This window comes from Saccoglossus kowalevskii, chromosome 17 (genome assembly GCF_978046115.1).
Source record: "Saccoglossus kowalevskii chromosome 17, keSacKowa6.1, whole genome shotgun sequence".
NCBI classification, from domain to species: domain Eukaryota; kingdom Metazoa; phylum Hemichordata; class Enteropneusta; family Harrimaniidae; genus Saccoglossus; species Saccoglossus kowalevskii.
In genome coordinates this window covers 25,940,562-25,963,560 of record NC_140657.1, presented here as the reverse complement: position 1 = coordinate 25,963,560, position 22,999 = coordinate 25,940,562, and the positions used below count along the sequence as shown (strand labels likewise).

The 22,999-nt window shown below is 36.8% G+C and overlaps 1 protein-coding gene and 1 long non-coding RNA gene across 2 annotated transcripts; one reads left to right on the top strand and one right to left on the bottom strand.

Moving 5' to 3' along the window:
* Nucleotides 1–1,928: 1,928 nt before the first annotated feature.
* LOC146732776 (uncharacterized) lies at nucleotides 1,929–21,134 on the bottom strand. Its single transcript, XM_085491781.1, has 4 exons — nucleotides 21,059–21,134; nucleotides 4,360–4,438; nucleotides 4,157–4,241; nucleotides 1,929–3,949 (listed from the first exon to the last, which is right to left on the bottom strand). Exons 2-4 carry the CDS (start codon nucleotides 4,406–4,408, stop codon nucleotides 2,725–2,727), a joined length of 1,359 nt encoding a protein of 452 aa, XP_085347907.1. The 5' UTR covers nucleotides 4,409–4,438; nucleotides 21,059–21,134; the 3' UTR covers nucleotides 1,929–2,724.
* LOC146732777 (uncharacterized) lies at nucleotides 16,135–16,814 on the top strand. The gene is made up of 2 exons (XR_014926892.1): nucleotides 16,135–16,183; nucleotides 16,418–16,814. It is a non-coding gene; the product is annotated as an uncharacterized LOC146732777 (long non-coding RNA).
* Nucleotides 21,135–22,999: the final 1,865 nt, after the last annotated feature.

The following is a 22,999-nucleotide window of genomic DNA, read 5'->3' as shown; positions in this document are numbered from 1 at the left end:
TCAAACGGATGATATGCAATCTTCGGGTTGTGATACACTCTATGTCATCTGTTTCAGTTAAAGTCGGATGGTATGTGATAATCGCTCTGTGAAACGTTCTATATCATCGCTATGATTCCAAGCCCAAATTATATATATATTTAATTTTTCGATGTAATTAACCCTGAATTTCACATCCGTGTACGTAATGTGACAACTATTACGATGAATGATATTCCAAAAATACTAAACACAAAATATGAGAGTAATCTGAATAGTGGTTGAATAATGGGTGTCAAGAACAAATTGTGGAAATGTTTATTAAAATCCAGTAAGCAATTCGTCAACAAAAGTAAAATGCATATATAAATAAAACCAATAAATCAGAATGAGATCCCCTATCCTGCCGTGGAATAACGGTTACCAAAAATATGAAATATTGGTTTCAACAATTAAACAAAATAAAATAGGCCACAAAGGCTCATATCGGCCCAAAATAAATACATCAGAATAAGCAAGGCTATTATATTTTATTTATATATATATATATTATTAGATTATTTACAAAGCTTGAATCGCCATAAACTACGACCGTTTACATACGCCGTTTGAATCAGGGTAAGCATGGTCTCTGGGTTCAAGCGAGCGGCTAAGTTTCTAATAATATCATAAGCTATGGTTTATAGCATTCACAACAGCCCATTCCAATAGTGAAGCAGTTAGTGTTATCACTGCAGTTCTTGTAAAATAGCTAAAGACAGTTCATCAATATATAACTGAATAACACATAGTTCAACTTCACTAGAAAAGAATCACTACTTAGTTCGGAGTTAGTACCTCTAGCGTATTTGTAAAAAAAAAGTATAACCACGTGCTTTGCTGTCCATTTAAATACATGTGATTTCCAGTTACCTGATTGTGCTCTACTAAACTCACTAACCTCACCATGCCCCAATTATACTACAACTTGGATGTTGAGCAACAGTGACTGTTGCTAGACAGACTTTCTTATTGTAAATAAGCTGGGTTTTGTGATCAGTGACCCAATGAATGTGCTAACTTATATCAGCCTACAATATTTTACACAAGCCTTCAAATAGTTTTCATAAAAACTCAGCAAGGTAAAAATGCAATTAACAAATTACAAACAATGAAATTAACAAATTACAAATAATCAAATTTGAATGAATGAATGTACAGTACATTACAGTACAGACAATTCAAAAATTAATGTAAATATTGTTGAGTCTTTGTCTTGATAACAGTGTTCTTCTTGAGTACAACGGCCGTCTAATAATTTGATCTTCATGCACTGCAAACGCTGAACATAGTGGCTTATAACTGTTCACTACTTGAGAAAGTTGTGTTTCAGCTTCCAGTAATGTGTATATCGTACTGATACGATCCTGCGTTGAGATTTTATTAACAGCTTTTTATCTCTACTGTCGATTTTGTCGAGTGGAATTTATCATGTCATGTAGTTCGCGTTTTACGATTGGTAACGTGATTTGGTCACCATCATTGATTTGTGCAAGCTGACAGAACTCCATTAATCCGACTCCTCAATGCAGATGTAAGATCCTCGACAATCATGTGATCATTCGACTCTCCTATGATTACAACATTTTTGAATTGTTTTACGATTTGCATATCATTTTTAATTGTGCAATGCTGAGGTATGATATTTTGCAGAACTGAAATTCATGAGTATGGTGACCTAATTTTGCTGTCATATTGGATTGTCAAAACATAAGACGCTTCAATAAAATACAAGTGTCTGGAAATAATTAATCACTATTTTGATATTATCGCCGTTCCACACTTCTCAATCAAAAACGTACCACCCAGATGACAATTTTCTGGGTTTTGGGCAATCCTAAATGATTTGTGTACACCACTGTTATATTGACAACCGGTTGCACGAACAAAAGCGTCATGGATCACGTGACTATTGTATAAAAAACTGAAACAGTTTAATATTATTTTTAATTTCTTATCATATAAAGATGAATTTAGTTTTTTGTTGGGGTTGCATATGTAATATCAAGATCATAAATAAAACTTGACATTCCGCCGAGAAACAACAAATACATAATTTTCCTTAACAAAACTTGTGACATATGTGGTGACTACCTTGACATCTAACCATTATGGTACATGGTTTACTACCATGATGAATTAACAAAGAAAACCTGAATATCAATCACTTGGGTTTATATCAAGTGATGCGAAATTTTATTTATATCCTATATTTCCCTTATAGTTTCAACTCTGGAAAGCTTACCCGTCTGGTGACACAATTTAGTAGGCATAATATATTTAAAAATACTTCTGGTGAATATGACAATATATTATTTGTGTTAACTTGTATATAATTCACAAATAACAGATTCAGATTTGGTTAAATGACAGAGGAAAACTAAGAAAAAATGCAATAAAAAATCAGTAATCAATATCGAATACTGTCGTTTGTATTCGCTAAAATAATCCTCGTACGTTACTGTGAACAAGTTACGAACAGGAAAATATAAATTGTGAATGAGTCAGTGAAATACTACTACTGAGATATCTTCTGTATCAATCTTGGGAGGGAAGATTGAGTGTCTGGTTTAGGATAATTTGGGATATTTAGAACAAAAATAGCAAACAATAATATTAATTTACTGCTCGAATGTGAAAATGTTGTGTACACGTTCAAAACATTACTCGTCTTCTACAACTATACATGTTTTTTATCAAATGGTCTTACTCTTCACATACGCGTTTAAATACATCTTGCGTATCTATGATTTTCTGGCACTCTTTCAAACGGTCACGTATAGACTTTGCTCTGTCAAATGCCGTGTCATACCTGGACAATATACCAGAGATTGCATTTGACCATGCATTTACATCTTCATCGAATCCAACATCGTTCTTCCCGACTTTGACAATCATACTGTTTGCGTAATCAGCAAATTCTTCTTTCAAAAAGTCAGCCAGACCCGAGTTCTCGGTAACAAGTACTGGAATTCCAGCTGCTATGGCTTCGAGGCCGACCAAACCAAATGGTTCGCTTCTGGATGGCATAATACAGAGATGGCTCTGCTGTAGATGGGTACGAATTTTAGCTTGGGTTCCATAAGGATAGAGTTTGACGTCAAGATACCTGTATTTGTCATTAAATGATTTAACGCTCTTATCGACTTCATCATGCTGACCCTCGGGGACTCCCAGGATAATAAAAGCAGGTACACCCTTGTGAACTTTGTAGAACAAGTCGGACACTTTTCCCATAGCTTTGACTATAGTGTCAATTCCTTTCAGTTTTTCTACCCCAAGAATTCGTCCGAATATTATAACTTGTTGCTTACCACCTTCATTCGGTTTGTGAATTTGAAGTTGGAATAACGCTTCATCAGGTTTGGGTAGAAATGTATGATGAATGTAATTGTTCTCGTGCGCACGAAACTTGTTTTCAAAATGCCCGTACATGCGTGGTCCCACAGAGAAGATAATAACTTCTAATTGGTTGTGAACAGCCGCTTCAAATAATTTTGATTCTTTTTCTTGTACTCTCTGTGGTGTCCAGCTATCTTTGTATGCTTCAGTATCTTCTGGTATTACATGATTGAATAGAATTACCTTTTTTGTTTCGAGTTTACCGCCCAAATATGTTGCTGCATCGCCTGTGATTGGAAGATGTCCGACAACAGCTTTGATGTTAGGGATCTGCGTGAGGTTTGGAAAAAATGATTCATGGTTAATAAACCAATCCAATTTAGGCTCCGTGTCTCGTAGAAATGGTCTTAGATTTGGTTCAATGAGAATTACACCCATATTTTTGGCATCTTTTCTATCTTCATCAGTTGCATATAGCGTAAGAGCATAAACCTTAAGAGAGGTTTCCGTAGCAAGTTTCACCACCTGCCGATGGATTGTTGAGATGCCACCTTTAGCGGTTCCCCACTCATCGTTAATCAGCAAGATGCTGCAAAGTGCAACAAAAAAAGTGATGAATTGAGCAACTGGTATAGAAACAAATCAAAGATTATTAATAAATTCAACAACAGAATGAACATATTGATTGATAGTGGTATCATTATGGAAAGTAGAGGGCAGAATTGCATCGCAAATGTAAATTTGATGTATGTTATGAAGTAATTATTTCGACAAATGTCCAGTAGCACATCGTTACCTTTCAGTATGTTTTTCACAAGAATCGCCATTATGATAACAATAATTGCTTGCATATCCACTGAGTGTGTTTAGTAGTAAGAATCCTAATATAACAAAATATAAACGATCATATAAATACACACGGGGTTAGTATTCTGTATGTATCCTATTATATTATATAGTGTTTCTATATAATTGACCTCATTAATGTTTTTAGATTACCTGACAAACACGTGAAGTACAAGTGCAGAGAACTTTTGCTATGGAACATCTTTGGTATTTTTTTCCAGTCACAGGGCACCTAGACGATGACAAAATAGAAAATAACTGTAACTCATGCATATCATTTTATTTATTACACATTCTACAAGTCACCAATGGTACAAAACAACTATTTCTTATCCACATTAACTAAAATGAATGCACCCTAATATTTTGAAGGTTGCTGTAAATGCAAGCATTTAAAGCAACAGGATAACAGAAAGACAGTACAGTCAAGAATAATATCAAACAATTTTTAAAAAGTTCATTGCTATTGACCTATGAGCTGACATTGACGGTGTGGTGTCACACGCGACGTAATATTACCGTAATTGGTATAGTACAGGTGTGATGGTTCAAATACCAAAATAGCAACAGCAACAGAAAGACTTCCCTGTCGGCGATGATAACATGCGAACACGGAGCCAATAGATGAGGTTTCAACTGGTACTGGTTTTTTTTATTATACTCTGCAAACATCAAGTACAATAACGCGGTAAAACTCCACTACTTCAATAACGAGATACTTAAACTCCAATACAATTCAACGAGATCTCTGATCTGGATATCAGTGCTGAACAACTCCCCTATATATACCCCACTATCTATAAATAGACCATTACGTTAGCATACATGAGTCTGGAATTTACTATAAATTTCTAGAATGTTCCATTACCTTATATTGCCTTCTACAGTGTTCTATTACCTATTCAACCCGTTTCTAAACAAAATCTAGAATATTCCACCCAGATACAGTACGGTTCTAGAACATTCTCAGTGACACGGATGTGGTAAACAAGTCGTACGCGACATGCCTCCCCTCTCAAGAATATTATACCATATAATATTAAATGACTAGCAACGACGTCAATAATACGAATACGATAACAATTGCAAATAAAACAACAATACAATATATCAAATCGAACTGAATAAAGCTCTAAATACATAAATTCGAAAATCACATACAGTAGAATATAATAAAATATGAAATATAGTCATAAACGAATAACATTCTACTATACTGTTCAAAAAGTTCCTCAGTCCATCAATCTACTCAGGTAGTCCGCTACTACATTGTCCCGTCCAGGAATATCCTCAACACGGTAATTATATCTTTGCAGAGTCATCGCCCATCTCATCACTCGGTCATTTGCTAACTTGGCTTTATCCAGGTAAGCCAATGGTTTATGATCTGTCTGCAAAATGAACTCCACACCAGCTAAATATAGGCGAAATTTATTCACGCCCCATACAATGGCTAAACATTCCCTTTCTACAGTTGAATATTTCTTTTCTGCATCGGATAACTTCTTACTTGCATAAGCAACTGGATGAAGCTTCTCACCGTGATCCTGCACAAGTACTGCTCCAATTCCTACCTGAGACGCGTTCGTCCGCAACACAAATGGTTTCTGTGGGTCTGGCAACTTCAGAATTGGTTTGCCCAATAAGTATTCCCGCAAAGTATTATATGCTTTCTCCTGGGCCTCTCCCCATACAACTTTGTTGGGTTGTCCTTTCCTTAGTAGATCCCTCAGGGGTGCTGCAATAGTTGCGAATAAGGGGATGTGGTCTCTGTAGTAATTGACCAGCCCAATGAATGATCGGACACCTTTCTTGGTCGCTGGTCTTTGCGCTTCTCGAATTTTCTCTATGTTGTCGTGACTCGGACTCACCCAATTGTGTCCAATTTCATGACGCAGGAATTCTACTGATGTTACACCCAGAACACACTTGGATGGTCTAGCTGTTATATCCGCTGCCCTCAGTCTTCGTATCAACTCAGATAATACTTGAACAAGCTCATCCCAGCAGCTTGAATAAACTATCAGGTCATCTATATAGCTTCCAACTCCCTCCATATCTGACAATAATTTCCTGATTCCCCGCACCAGAGTAGCTCCTGAATTCTTCATTCCAAATGGCATCTTTAAAAATTCATAAATTCCATCGGGAGTAACAAATGCTGTCTTTGGAATATCTTTCTCAGCTACTGGTATCTGCCAATAACCCTTACTTAAATCAACTTTTGACAGGAACTTACTATTATGTAGCCTCTGAAATATGTCCTCTGTTGTTACCGTTTGCTCATATTAGATCGTATTGGTGTATCATTTGTCAGGTCAATCTTATGACTGATTATCTTGATCTTTCCTGGCAAGTCAGTAAACACTGTATCATAAGTATTGACTAAACCCACTAGTTCTTTTCTCTGGTGTTCTGTCAGGTCTGTACCAATTTGAACATCTTTACCTGACTCCTTGGGTTTACAAGTTCCTAACTTTGGAAGATCATCTTCGTCTACAGCATTCTCTTCATCTGACTTGTTGCACCCCGCTGTAGCTGCACGCACAACATTCATTAGGTCTATGGCCGTATTTGGTGAGTAACTTGTCTCACTTACATCTGGTTGAGGTGACATCTCCCGCTCAACATACAACTTTAACATATTTACATGATACGTCTTCACTTTGTCACCTACCCTCACTCGATAATCGTTTTCGCCTATTACCTGCTCCACCACATATGGACCTTTCCACTGCATCAACAGCTTGTTGTTGTTAGTTGGCAGCAAAATTAACACCTTATCTCCTTCCTTAAGCACTCGCTTCTTCGTTTTACGATCATAGTAACACTTGTATCGTTTTCTGTGCCTTTTGTAATTCCTCTCGAGCAATCTCTAAAGTCTGTTCTAACCGATCTCTCAACTCAAACACATACTGGTAACTATTAACTATCTCAGGAGTATCGCTTTCTTTGGTCCATAACTCTTTAAGGATCTTCATTGGGCCTCTAACCGTTCGACCATATAACAGGTCTAATGGGGAAAAACCAGTTGACTCCTGTGGTACCTCTCTATATGCAAAGAGTAAAGCACTAATATACCGTTGCCATTGCCTTGGTTGTTCATGGCACAACCGCTTTAACATCTTCTTCAATGTACCATTAAACTTTTCCACCAGTCCATTGCAGAGGGGCTGATAGGGCGTAGACATCAGTCTCTTAATGCTGAGCAATCTTGATACCTCTTGCATGCATTCTGACACAAACTGAGTCCCAATGTCACTAAGTACTTTTTCTGGACCCCCAATCGACTATAAAAGTCAATCAACGCCTCGGCTACAGTCTCTGTATCTATATTTTTAAGGGGAACTGCCTCTGGAAACCGTGTAGCATAGTCCACCATAGTTAAGATGTATCGATGACCCCCGTCACTGGCTGGCGTAATTGGTCCAACCAAATCTATAGCCACACGCTGGAATGGCATATCAATTAAAGGCAGCTTCCCTAATGGGGCCTTCACAACTGATCCCTTTGAAACAGTCTTCTGGTACACATCACACGACCTAAAAAAAACTGGTAGTCACAATCCGGCCTTCTGTCTTCTTTATCCCCATGTGTCCACCAAATATTGAATCATGGGCAATCTCCATAACACGAGTTCTCAACAGTTTCAGCAAAACCACTTGACGTACCGTCTTGCCTCCTGGAACTGAACGATCCTGATACACACGATATAGCAAGCCTCCATATACCTGGAACACGGTTGTATGGTGCCCTCTCACTTCTGGTTCTCTCTTATTATAATACTTCTTCAACGATGTGTCTGCTTGCTGCATCTTGATTAATTTGTCTTTTGTTACATGTGCTCCAGTCTTTACATCACAGACTTTGAGTGGCTTCACTTTACCAGATTTCTTCGCTTGCACTCTGGTTGTTACTGCTCCACTCACATTCCACACTGGATCTGGGTCATCTGATGGTCTTGCTCTGGGCACATTCCCAACAATTAACTCATAGATTGGGTCCTACACACATAATGCTTCAACCGTGCCTCTCAAATATGGCGTATCAATTTCCACCATGGCGACTGGAACCCTTCTTACAGTACGATCAACCATCAATATATGACCCATCTTTTTTGTATACTGGTAATCTGGTACCAAGTTCTCCTTTACTATAATGCCATTACACCCAGTGTCTCTCAACATGGTCACAGCTGTGTCACCAACCTTCCCTTGACCCACATGCAAAGTCCTGTCCTCCACAGCGCCACTCCGTTCCATACATGCACCATTCACAACCTTTAACTGCTCTCCCGATGCTAACAACAAATGGTCTTTCTCAATCATTTTAGGCACATCACTATTAATTTGAACAGCAAAGCTAGCACTGATATTGGACTCCTCTTTAACCACTGTAGCTGCACCAGTAGTAGTGCTGGGTTTGACACTCTTTCTTTCTTGACCCTTGTGTTGTCCACTACGGCAGAACTTAGCCACATGTCCCATGGCACCACACTGAAGGCACTGTTTACCTTTGTCATGGTTGACATCAGTAACGCGGGATGGACATTGTGCTGCTCGATGACCAACACCCCGACATACAAAACACTGGATACTACTGCCCTGTCCCACATCAGTATCTCTAATGGCAGTCTTATTATCATTGCGCCTCACCTGGTCCTTCGTGGATAACTGTCGATCATATGCCACTAGGTACTGCTTTGCTATTACTGCCAACTCATCTAAATCTTTGGGTGCTCTTTCTCTAAGATAAACTACAAGATCTCTTGTACAGGCACCAATAAGCTGCTCCTTCACCATCAAGTCGGTAACACCATCATATGTTGCTGCAGTGCCTGACAACTCAACCCATTTAGCAAAATAATTCTTAAGCCGCACAATTAACTGGTCAGGACTCTCAGAACTTTCAGGTTTAATTTCACGGAATCGTATCTTGTCAACAGCGCCACCTTTACACGATCATAGTCAACTGCATCAGTGTACAACATTTTAGAATATACTTTCAGTGCTCTACCAGTCAACAGCGCACTCAATTTTGTGGCCCATCCATCTCTATGCCAACTCGCATTTGTTGCAAACCTCTCAAACCGCAATAAATAACTATCAAGCTCATCCTTACCATCAACAAATGCAGGTAACTTTGGTGACTTTGCATCACTGACCACATTTCGTTGACCGCCAAAATCAGCCTGTTGGAGCCCCGGCATTGCTGCTTGCAGCTCTAATTTCCTCAACTCAAATTCTCTTTCCTTTTCTCGCTGTTCTGCTTTCATTCGCAATTTCTCTCTTTCGCCTGCCTTCTTTCTTCCCTCAATCTCCCTTTCCGCTTCCAGCCGTAACTTTTCCTTTCTTTCCTCAATCTCCATTTTCCTCACCTCTGCTTCTATTTCCATTCTTGCCCTTCTCTCTTCCCTCGCGGCTTGTCTGTCAGCCCGCCGAGAACTCAGTTGCTCCAAAATAAATTTCCTTTTGTCTTCTCCAGTCATTCCCAGTTCATCCGCCCATTACATCAACTCTTGTTTCGACATATCTTTTATCTCGCTGACCATGTTGTCTTCTATATGTCTTCACTGTTCCCGAACGAGCCCCCAGATGTCACACGCAACGTAATATTACCGTAATTGGTATAGTACAGGTGTGATGGTTCAAATACCAAAATGGCAACAGCAACAGGAAGACTTCCCTGGCGGCGATGATAACATGCAAACACGGAGCCAATAGATGAGGTTTCAACTGGTACTGGTATTATTATACTCTGCAAACATCAAGTACAATAACGCGGTAAAACTCCACTACTCCAATAACTAGATACTTAAACTCCAAAACAATTCAACGAGATCTCCGATTTGGATCTCAGTGCTGAACAACTCTCCTATATATACCCCCACTGTCTATAAATAGACCATTACATCAGCATACATAATGAGTCAGGAATTTACTATAAATTTCTAGAATGTTCCATTACCTTATAATGCCTTCTACAGTGTTCTATTACCTATTCAACACGTTTCTAAACAAAATCTAGAATATTCCACCCAGATACAGTACGGTTCTAGAACATTCTCAGTGACATGGAAGTGGTGAACAAGTCGTACGCGACATGTGGATAGAGCTCATTTCTTATCAAAATGTTCTTACATGACATAAACTTGTTTACTAATAACACGCCAAGCTGTTGTGCTCGATAAAGTTGACAATTTGTGTAAAAAATATTCCTGCTAAACATTAATAATAGTGTATCGCTTTCCGGGCTAGTACCCCTAATATAGTGTGAATTTCAGCGAATAAAATGAATAAACAAAGAACAAAGGCCTAGTACAGGTTGTTATTTTAGAATGTGAGGTTGAAATTAAACTTCACTACTTAGTGAACAATCACCATATTATTACAAAGAATGCCAGGTGTCAACAGTATGAAAGCCAGTAGTTAGTTTTGTGTTTTTGGAATTATGGCAGTTTTCATTGAAATGTTATTGTGTGTCAGTTCAAACAGAATTAGACAATGATAAATTAAAATCTTTTATTCTGGTAAAAAAAATTGGTCTTCTGAAACTCTCTGTATAAGAAAATATATTAATTTTATTTAAAATATTGTTTTGCAGTTAATTGTTAATTGTTTCTACCTTGTGTATTTAGATCGAGGGACGTAAGTTTTGTTGACATGGAGTTATGCGGGGTTTCACAAAAACGTTATACGAAAACCAAGGGCAGTTTTTGCTCTGGTTTACGAGAATCCTGAAGACAGAATGAGCGTTTTAGAAAAATGACTGGGTTGAATCCACTTTTCGTAAAAAATTCGAGGCATGGAATAATATACCTGAAACCTAATATTTTGTGACAGTTTTAAAGCGAAAGATCATCCAAAAACAGTATACTGGTTTACCGTCTGTTTTCTTATGACATGGTAAAGTTGGGCAGCTTCTAAATGGATGCTATATGGGTTCAGACTTTTGAAACACCATTTTAAGACTGAAAGGTACCTCTTTCAGGTACACATATACAGTACCGATAATGATAGGCAGACAGACGTGTGATTAAAGCGATATGTTCATACCTTCATAGAAACTCACCAATTATGTTATCAGGAGGTACGACACCGTATCTGCGTTGCTTCACACGTCAAGAGTGACTGAGCTGACAGAGTGCTTGTGTTAAGTTACTTATAGTTCAAGTTAAACATTTACGTATTGTTTGTATAACAATGGCAGTTTTATAGAGTATTTAGTAAATTAATAAAACAATGCATTGTCTACCATACTAGTGTGGGTGTTGTTCAATAAAGTGAGTAAAAAGTACATGTACATTGAACTGATAACACAGTGGTAGAAACAAAGGAAATACACATTAAGACGTTATACAAATAACACACTGCATTCGATACCAAGGTGGTTTGTCTGCAACTTCGGTAATGACAGGACCATCTGAATATTACATGAATTGAACTTCTTGATTACTCTGACTAGTTTGGAACTTATAAATAAATGTTTGCAAAACAAAGTCCAAGTATAGGTCGTAATTTTAGCAGGTGAGATTTAAAATCAACTTCGCTAATTAGTAAACAGTTACCATAGGCGCTGAGTGTATGCAAGCGGGGGAGTTGTCACCTGTGACCCCTGACCCCTCCGCTTTAAACATTGATACTGCATTATTACAAAGAATGCCAGATGTCAACAGAATGAAAGCCAATAGTTAGTTTTGAGTTCTTGGAATTATGGCAGTTTTCATTGAAATGTTATTGTGTGTCAGTTCACACTGGGCTGCTATCAGGTGTTAATCATGTTTCATTCTTATACTGAGTGAGTGCGGCTTTGCAAAACAGTTAAATAGTTAGAAACATTATGCTATGTTTGCAACAAACTAAGAAAGTACTCTTTTAACTTTTTAAAAATGAATGACAAAATCCTAATTAGTATTGCAGATATGTTTGTAACAGTTTATTTTTTTCGGACTATTGAGCCTTGATTTTCCTCTTTAGGGGTACGAGCTTTAGGGGCTGGGAGTCTGGGAATAATTTTGACTGACGTTCTTCTAATTTGTTTCTTCCCGCGCCGTATTTTCTTGATACCATATCTGAGAACTTCTGAATGAAATTTTACTCGGTAATGACAAAGAATAATATTAAATAACGCACCGTATTTTTCAAAATGACAATTGGTCACGTGGTTGACAGCCATATTGCATAGAAGCAAAACCCTAAGTGGTGAATTTAACTTGTCATGTCTTATACAACCGTTGAGATAGCTGCAGTTTTACCATAAGCTGAATTATTTATGCTTGTCCTTTCACATAAATAAATGTTTGCAAAACAAAGTCCTAGTATAGGTCGTAATTTTAGCACGTGAGATTTAAAATCAACTTCACTAATTAGTAAACAGTTTCCATAGGCGCTGGGTGTATTCAAGCGGGGGAGTTGTCACATGTGACCCCTGACCCTTCCGCTTTAAACAATGATGCTGTATTATTACAAAGAATGCCAGATGTCAACAGAATGAAAGCCAATAGTTAGTTTTGAGTTCTTGGAATTATGGCAGTTTTCATTGAAATGTTATTGTGTGTCAGTTCACACTGGGCTGCTATCAGGTGTTAATCTTATTTCATTTTAAATCTGATTGAGTGCGGCTTTGCAAAACAGTTAATTAGTTTGAAACATTATGCTATGTTGGCAACACACTAAGAAAGTACTGTTATGAAAGTGAAGTGAATGACAAAATGCTAATTGGTATTGTAGATATGTTTGTAAGGGCGTCTACGTTTTTTTCGAACTATTGAGCTTTGTTTTTATCATTTTAATTTTCCTCTGTAAGGCTCAAGCTTTCAAGGAGCTTGGAGTCTTATAATTGTCATTCTGATTTTCCTCTTCTTCTTGATATCGTGTCAGAGAACTCCTGAATGAAATGTTATTACTTTTCTCTTTAAACGGACGGACGCACGCACACACAAACGGACGAACGCACGGTCGGAGGACATGTATCCTAGCATGTATAATCTCTGTACCAAATTTGAATGAAAACAGACAAAGCATGTCCAAAATACAACAATTTCAAAAAACAAGATGGCTGCCAGTCGGCCATTTTGAATCGAATCGCTAATCCACATCATGTGCATATATTGCACATAAAGTACTAGACACATGCAAAGAATGAACGGAATCGGTTCAAAGGATTCTGAAATATGACTCCGGACGGATGGACGGGGACCGAATTATAAGTTCCCTTATAACGGGGACTAATTATGTGCAGTTCACCATGACCTCATGAATGAATTTTAATGTCTAGCAGTGTGTTTTTTGATACCGATAGTATTCACTGAATTGGGTAAACTACTTCGGATAAATGTTAGGTAAACTATAGTTTGTATAAATACATGTTCGTAATTTACCATGCTTTTCCATAGTTTCACTCCTGGTAGGCATGTACTTAATGATAAAAGTCATACTAAACACGACTACGTGGCCTTATGTATATGTAATTATCAACAAACGTCAGAGAATCGACTTACACATGTTTGGCTGGTGTGTTCGCAATACTTGCACGTCATTTGGAGCCGCCATTTTAGGGTCGAGCATTATGGCGTACTAAGGTGCGCCTCTGCTTACACACAGCAAAGTGAAGTAACAGGGCGTACCTAACGCCAGAAATTCCAGTTTCATTTAAAATATTTATAAAAAAGGGTTCTTACTTTCTGGTGCTGCTATTAAATTTGAATTGATCACATGAACAACTTCATAATGCAAAGAGCAGTTATCGAATTAATAGTTTAAGGTAGCATCAGCAAAAACAAACGATGACTGGGCGAGTGCGTCTCTCTCGTGCGGCACTTCTACATTGGTGCAGCTAATAGTGAAATGCAATGTGTTATTTATAGGCCACTGTATTTTGTCAGATGTTAGTTAAAGCCACAGTCACTGAGTGTGTCAGACACAATGAATCAGCACATACTATTGAGATGATGCAATACTATTGTTCCTCGGCTGATATGGGCGATATTTTAGACATAGGCTTACTCACCTGCGGCAATATCGAACACGATTTCGGTGCGCCCATTTTATAGATAAAATCCAGTGGGATAGAACCCTCAACATACAAACAACCCAAATATATATATTCACTGATATTTAAAAATTAACAAATATTTACCACTACAGCGTTCCATAAAAAAATGAATTGAAACACACATAATTCAACACACACATAAATTCGCACATAAATCAGGGATTTGAACTAGCCTTCATGGTAAATGCTGCGACACAGCAGACAGACGCGCTAGCTCTCCTTCTATACTAACACGATATTTCATATATACACCGTACCACAGCGACTAGATTAATGCACATATCAGAAATTCACACAAAACGCATGTTTAAAAAATAATGGGGTCCTGCAATAATATTAAATTGATTCAAAATAGACGTATGGTCGATACTTCTGTTTTGAGTGTACTATATGTATATCAATAACTAATGGGACAAGACTAGTTTGTCGTCGACGGAACAATCAATGTCATACACTCACTGTATCAATATACTCTAAACTTATCAGACTACAGCTACTATTTATGAGAAGTGGATATGCATACATAGCCTACATGACCCAAAAAATCTACAGTTGCCCCATACTCATGTGTCAAAGTAATATGACGAAACATCACGGCCTCCCTCTGACTTTTGTTCGGCATAAAAATGGGTTTGTTCACCATACATATTGTTATAGCACATGACAAATTAAAGTTTCGCATAGAGAACATTATCCATTAGGTATTTTAAAAGGTTCATGATGATACGATTCTATCTACTAGAAAAAATAAAAATAATATAATGACGTACTTCTATAATCAATAATCTAAATTTAGTTAATATATTCCAATGATATATCTAGTTTAGTTCCATTAAAAAGATTAAGAAGAATATAATCTGCACCTTTTTTTTTGTAGTTATGTCATGAACTTGAATCGAACGATTAGCTTTCCGTCGGACTATATGACAAAACAGAAGTTTTATTTTTACTATTAACAATTTTTCACACCTTTATCTCACACTCGCCCACCTACTGGGTTTACATTTCACAGCTTATTGGCTATGTCGGACCTGTTCATATGTCGAAAGCCAGGGACACAAGGGTCCCATAGGCCCCAAACATGCTTGCGACTAATCCGTTCAGCGTACTGATATAGAACTGGCGGGCTATCTGAAATAGTTGTTGCTATGGCAAATTCCTCACCCAAGGAATGGTTAAAAATGAATTACAACATGATCTGATATGATGCATATAAATAATGAACTTTGACGTCTTCCTACCGGTAACACAAACTAAATTTGCCAGAACTCCCAATAAATGACAGTATCCCTAAGTTGCTGGTATTTATTGAAATAACCCATATTCCACGCAACGGATAATGATCACGTGACACAGCTCAAGCTATCCTGTCAGAATGGGTGACAACATGATTGTGCTACGTTGTAAACACATGTGACCGCTGGTTAGCTACTTGTTCCCATGGAAGTGAAAATAATGTTCAACAAGAGACATATATCTGTTCACGACATTTTGTAGTGGTAATGACCTGACACAGAACCATCTCTATACTATTCCAGTTACCAAAAGAGAAGTGAAACTACGGATTTTCGTCAAAAGATTGAACCATGTCCAAGTTTCGACGCCAAATCGCGAAGTCTGAGGTGAGTATTCATTGTCGCGAAATCTGTCTTTTTGCTATATATTTTTCTGACGAAAAACTCGCATTTATTTTTGTAATGTCCCTGTATGTTTTATATATAAATACCTCAGTGCAAACTTCACAGCATAAAGTTAATGGGTTTCAGTTTTCAGATCAATGATCATAATAATATGCAGTCAGTTTGTCCCCAAGTCCCACTACTTCCGGTTACACATGCAGTTTTGATGCCACTTCTCCTAAAAACTGTACTTCAAGAAGCGCCTACATGTGTAACTCCAACACATAAATATATAAAATCACGAGGTTGGTAAAACAACAATATTATATTTTCAATTTTTATATTTCAGTCACTGGATCAGATGTGTGTGTTCAAAAGAAAGCCTACAGTTTTATATCTTTTTTCTGTTTATGTATATTCGAGTTGAAGTTTAATACAAATGTCATGCACAGTAGTCATGTTTTTTCTTGTGGATTTTAATATTTAAATAATATGAATTCCAACTGTAAAATAATACCATTAATATTGTTTTTTGTCAGGCATACCCATGCATACAACTTATGAGGAGAGTTCACCTAGGAAGACAGCATGTGCTGCTGCCACGTAAACTGTCGTCAATTTGGAAGACCTGAAACCATATAGTGTCAGATCTTTCACAGACCCAAAGTTTATGAAAAAAGTTGATAATTTTGATAATTTGGTCATTTGACCTATAAAAAATGCAATCGTGTACAATTTAACACTCATTTTATATTACATATTGCCGTAATTCTGTTTAGATGTATCTATAAAATTATAATTGTGAATTGTATTGTGTGTATGTGACTTTATACACTCATGACTGGGACACAGACTTGCAACAATAAATTGTGTCACCTTCAAAGTATTTCATCATCCACAGAACTGTAATTAAACATATGAAGCAATGAGACTAAATTATGTTATACTCAGCGGGTGCCATAAACCACACCATTTTTGTGTTAAAAATAATAAGTTCGGGTGAGTGGGTGTGTAAAATCGCACCCGAGATCGGGAGGACGATTCTTAACATCGGTCTTGGGATCGTACCGTGCCAAGTCTTGGTCCTCGTGAAATCAGTACGCACAGCGTTTGCAAGTTTGGTCAGCAAATCTTTCCCATAGTTTGACGTAAATACGCCATACTTTCGAAGAAAGTCTTCAGTTCACTTAAGTTAAATTAATAACGACGCATTTTTTATACAAATTTTGACCTGGGTCACGTGACTAGCAACCGCTCGCACACATCGGAATATTCTCTGGATGAATTCAAATGTTACAAAAAAACTTGATTTGAAAACACAATAAAATCAACAAACAAACAATAAATGGTTGATATTGTGTAATATAGAATTATTTATGCTACTAAATCTTTTTATGTTGTGAAGAAAACATACAAGTTACTACTCCACAAACTGACCTAGTCATTCATATCAATTTCCGCAAGATATTCTGAACTCTGAAAAATACTTTATTTTGGCAAACTGACCAATTTGAGATTATGAACAAATTTGACGGCAACATCCATAACTCACTCTCACAAATTGAACCGCCATAAATACCACAGTACTTTGGAATATAACCATTAACAGAATGTACAAACCCGGAATCCATGACTAGAACAAAAAAAGTAAATTCGTATATTTGGTCAGTAAACACCAAGCATGGCAGGCATATATAAGATTCAAAAAGTTGATTTATCATTGGTTAGCCTGGGTTTTTAATCACTGAAAACACGCTCTCCGTTTTAAAAGTAAGCCCTTTTGCATTTACCATTAGCACATAATGTCTGCCCAATGAAAGAAATCTTTTCATTACACCCCTAAACAACCAATAAATCAACAAACTTACCAACAAGGAGCACAGCCACAATTGAAACAAATGATTATGTAGACAGTGCATGTACCACCGTCGGATACGTACGTTCTAGGAACCGTTGGACAATGAACGTGGAGCCCAGACAGCATATCAAAACATGGAAAACGGCCTTACCTTGGTGACACAAATTTGAACTCAACTTATGAACCTTTTTCGTTATGATTGTTATGTTTGTTAAGAGTTGTTTTCTACTCATGTCAGCACTAACTAAGAAATAATTCGTAACAGAATCACAGTTTAATAAAAACTGAAAAAAAACGTAATGTGTTGTGTCGTAACTTGTTTTTATAATTTAGTAGTAGTTTATAAGTATGCATCGTCAAGATTGCGTATTTATGTTGTAAATTCCAGCCTGCACTTTATGTGTTGTAGTAGCAGGTAACTAGGCGGACATTCCTACAGACACGACAATCCTGATGATATTAAACATGTTTACAAATATTAGGCATAGGTGTACGTAAATCCGATAATTTGACGAAATATGAGAACAAAATATGCCTTCTAAAATTATTAATGATATTGTTATACTTTTAACTGTATACTGTTGTTTTGTTAATTATGGTCACGACGTTTAGCTCTGAACCCAGAACTTCAGATATGCTTTACAATCGGATTAATATGTAAAATAAATATCACAACAATTATAGAAAAATACATTTGACAAAGAGGTGCAGATAATCCAAAAAGAACACAAACTAAACAAGCTAAACAAAGAAACTTACATTAGGTAAAAACTATTATTGGAGGGTAGGAATATACTTTCAATACCTAGTAAATTTAGCAGTATAGGAAAGTGTGTAGGCGTTATTCATGTAATCGTCATCCTGCCTGCTCTATTTGACTTGACCAGATAATGGTTAATTTTAGAGAGATTGCAGTTTAAATGGTGTAGCAACCGGTATGTATGAGTTATTAAAAGTTATTACGAAAGTAGTAAACGACTTATAATTATACCCATGTAATTTCATAGATGACTACTTCAGCATGACGTTTGTGAAGTATTCAAGTTATATTTTTATTCAAGTGATGCAGTGTATCCTGCTGCCGTATTCTCTTGCGAAAATACTGCATGGACTTTTGACTCATGGGATTTGCATACCAGTAAAATACATTTTGCTTACAGCCATTGACCATTGACATTACAATGCAGTCGACACGTCATAACTTTCGCAAACTTACAAGTTAACTTTTTTGTTTTTGTAGTTTCCAATTGTGAACAAAGTGGATATTATCTTTAATATGTGATATAAACAAACAAACTAATTGTTAATGTAGATGATCGTCATTTCGGCTTAAATTGTATTATCTTTTAGGTACTTTAAGGAGGATGTAAAATCTGTTTGGTTGTTTAGTAATGTTTCCTGCTTCAAATTCGTCATTAGTGGTTGATTTATTAGATGTGTTTTGTTGTGTTTCTTTTAGTAATTTATTAGTATGTATGCTTTATAAATATGCTTATCTTTAACGTTTTCTGGACCATGCTGTATCATATATTCTCGCTATTGAGATTTTCATTGACCGTCGTAATACAAGTTTCTAAAACGGTTCTTTATTTGGTGGCAAATGAATGTGGTTTGCAATGTGTTTAATTTATTCCTTTTCCCATTTTCTAGGGGTTTTAGTGATTTGAATGTGTTGTTGTAGGATTGAGATATGTAATGAAGGGTCATATGGTTGGACAGCTAGGTTGGATTAAAAAGATTGTGCTCATTGTTTCTAGCTTCTGGAGGTTCCAGCGATCTGAAACGTCACTGACTTATACCAATAGCGTCAAGTATTTTTGCGCTATAATCCATTAAGAAAATTAAACATATAATGCTTTGTAGTCTGCTTATTCATTCAATTCAATTCATGGATGTGTATTTCAATTAGTCACAATCATAATTTTTTTCAGAGATGTGATGTTAAAGTTTTGTGTAGATATCAATTTCGAATTCACATAAACATTGAGTGACATACAATATCAATATTAGTCAAGTGTTAGTTTTGCAGCCCCGCCCACCTACAGTTAGGGTAGACATTCTCCTTATACCGTCATACCGCATATTCTTACTCCGAACATCTGTCCTAATTTGTAAAAGAACAGCTTGGGCAATTAAACCTGGCACAGTGATAAGACTTTTTAATGAACTAGGTTCCGGACTAGCCCATGTTCACCCATTTCCACAAGATGTCAATTCACTTGAATGCGGCCATCATTTAGTAACTGCGATTTACTAGATATAGAGTTCGTGGAGAGTTCCGTGGCAATAGATTTCGGCACTTCAACAGACTTCATCGACCACAACACAACGGACTCTGATTGTGCAGTACACAGTTGATCACGGCGACCAGCTACGCCAGAAGGAATATATATTTCGTATCTAACTCAACCCTGTACGATAAACTTGATAATATGTGTCCTTATGGTACACAAGTACATGAGTGGCAATTCAGTCAAAGACGAGAAAATTGAATAAAAAATGAGCCTCATAAACATTATTTATCGGCAATGCACGCTGGCCAGCAAGTTTCCCTTCGCAAAGGGTATTCGGGTATGCAAATGAGTTAATGAGTAGCTTCGTTTTTAAACACATAAAAGTAAAAATTGGCGTAGATTGATGTACCTATAAATGATTTGGGGCCAAAAAATAGCAGACATTTCAAAAGCACTTTAACAATAATTCAAATAAAACTCTTTAAAACAAAAATTTATAGCATCAATGACAATATACAGTCATCCTTGATGTAGGCCTGATGACTACTATACAGCTGACTGAGCGGCATAAACATTTTTGAAAATAATTTAAGCGGGGCACCGCCACCAGCTCATGTGGCAGTTGACCATAGCTTGTCATTGTTTACAAACAAGCGTTTACCATGAGCCTTTGCGTTGTTGGTGTGCGTTGTTATCATCACCGCGCATGCGCAGGGGGGAACCCCCCTCTCTTTGAAAGCTGTAAGTGAACACGTAGGCAGTTTTGAGTTCTTGGAACCATGCCAAATTTTATTGAAATGTTGTTCATTAGTCCATGTCAGAATACCAAAGGTTTTTCTTGTTTCATTTCACTACCGTGTAAGTGTGGGGTTGAAGAGCAGTTGAATACTAGTAGTTGGAAACGGCTCGTATTCTGCGCAACGAGCTCTGAAAGTATTTATTTTTCCCCACGATGTGAATGGTGCAATTGCACATAGTAAATCCGATATCTACTGTTTGGTTTGAAGACACTTGACCACGGACTTGTCTCCATGTTAGGAGTAATACTTTTTGTAAATCGAAAACGAGATATAAACACAAATTCTTACCGCAAAAGACAGTCTTGTCAGAGGAAGATCCAGACGTGTTATTGAGGTATGTCTGTGAACGCCTATAAAAAGGTCAGCGGTCGCAAGTGTAGTCATGCGTAGAAATGCAACGTTGAGTTAGATACGAAATATATATTCCTTCTGGCGTAGCTGGTCGCCGCGATCAACTGTGTACTGCACAACCAGAGTCCGTTGTGTTGTGGTCGATGAAGTCTGTTGAAGTGCCGAAATCTATTGCCACGGAACTCTCCACGAACTCTATATCTAGTAAATCGCAGTTACTAAATGATGGCCGCATTCAAGTGAATTGACATCTTGTGGAAATGGGTGAACATGGGCTAGTCCGGAACCTAGTTCATTAAAAAGTCTTATCACTGTGCCAGGTTTAATTGCCCAAGCTGTTCTTTTACAAATTAGGACAGATGTTCGGAGTAAGAATATGCGGTATGACGGTATAAGGAGAATGTCTACCCTAACTGTAGGTGGGCGGGGCTGCAAAACTAACACTTGACTAATATTGATATTGTATGTCACTCAATGTTTATGTGAATTCGAAATTGATATCTACACAAAACTTTAACATCACATCTCTGAAAAAAAATTATGATTGTGACTAATTGAAATACACATCCATGAATTGAATTGAATGAATAAGCAGACTACAAAGCATTATATGTTTAATTTTCTTAATGGATTATAGGGCAAAAATACTTGACGCTATTGGTATAAGTCAGTGACGTTTCAGATCGCTGGAACCTTCAGAAGCTAGAAACAATGAGCACAATCTTTTTAATCCAACCTAGCTGTCCAACCATATGACCCTTCATTACATATCTCAATCCTACAACAACACATTCAAATCACTAAAACCCCCAGAAAATGGGAAAAGGAATAAATTAAACACATTGCAAACCACATTCATTTGCCACCAAATAAAGAACCGTTTTAGAAACTTGTATTACGACGGTCAATGAAAATCTCAATAGCGAGAATATATGATACAGCATGGTCCAGAAAACGTTAAAGATAAGCATATTTATAAAGCATACATACTAATAAATTACTAAAAGAAACACAACAAAACACATCTAATAAATCAACCACTAATGACGAATTTGAAGCAGGAAACATTACTAAACAACCAAACAGATTTTACATCCTCCTTAAAGTACCTAAAAGATAATACAATTTAAGCCGAAATGACGATCATCTACATTAACAATTAGTTTGTTTGTTTATATCACATATTAAAGATAATATCCACTTTGTTCACAATTGGAAACTACAAAAACAAAAAAGTTAACTTGTAAGTTTGCGAAAGTTATGACGTGTCGACTGCATTGTAATGTCAATGGTCAATGGCTGTAAGCAAAATGTATTTTACTGGTATGCAAATCCCATGAGTCAAAAGTCCATGCAGTATTTTCGCAAGAGAATACGGCAGCAGGATACACTGCATCACTTGAATAAAAATATAACTTGAATACTTCACAAACGTCATGCTGAAGTAGTCATCTATGAAATTACATGGGTATAATTATAAGTCGTTTACTACTTTCGTAATAACTTTTAATAACTCATACATACCGGTTGCTACACCATTTAAACTGCAATCTCTCTAAAATTAACCATTATCTGGTCAAGTCAAATAGAGCAGGCAGGATGACGATTACACGAATAACGCCTACGAACTTTCCTATACTGCTAAATTTACTAGGTATTAAAAGTATATTCCTACCCTCCAATAATAGCTTTTACCTAATGTAAGTTTCTTTGTTTAGCTTGTTTAGTTTGTGTTCTTTTTGGATTATCTACACCTCTTTGTCAAATGTATTTTTCTATAATTGTTGTGATATTTATTTTACATATTAATCCGATTGTAAAGCATATCTGAAGTTCTGGGTTCAGAGCTAAACGTCGTGACCATAATTAACAAAACAG

Coding starts and splice junctions, on each gene's coding strand:
- LOC146732776 (XM_085491781.1), bottom strand. CDS start 4,408: ATGTTCCATAGCAAAAGTTCTCTGCACTTGTACTTCACGTGTTTGTCA. Junction 4,242..4,359: donor GTACTTCACGTGTTTGTCAG/GTAATCTAAAAA, acceptor TTGTTATATTAG/GATTCTTACTACTAAACACA. Junction 3,950..4,156: donor TGTGAAAAACATACTGAAAG/GTAACGATGTGC, acceptor TGCACTTTGCAG/CATCTTGCTGATTAACGATG.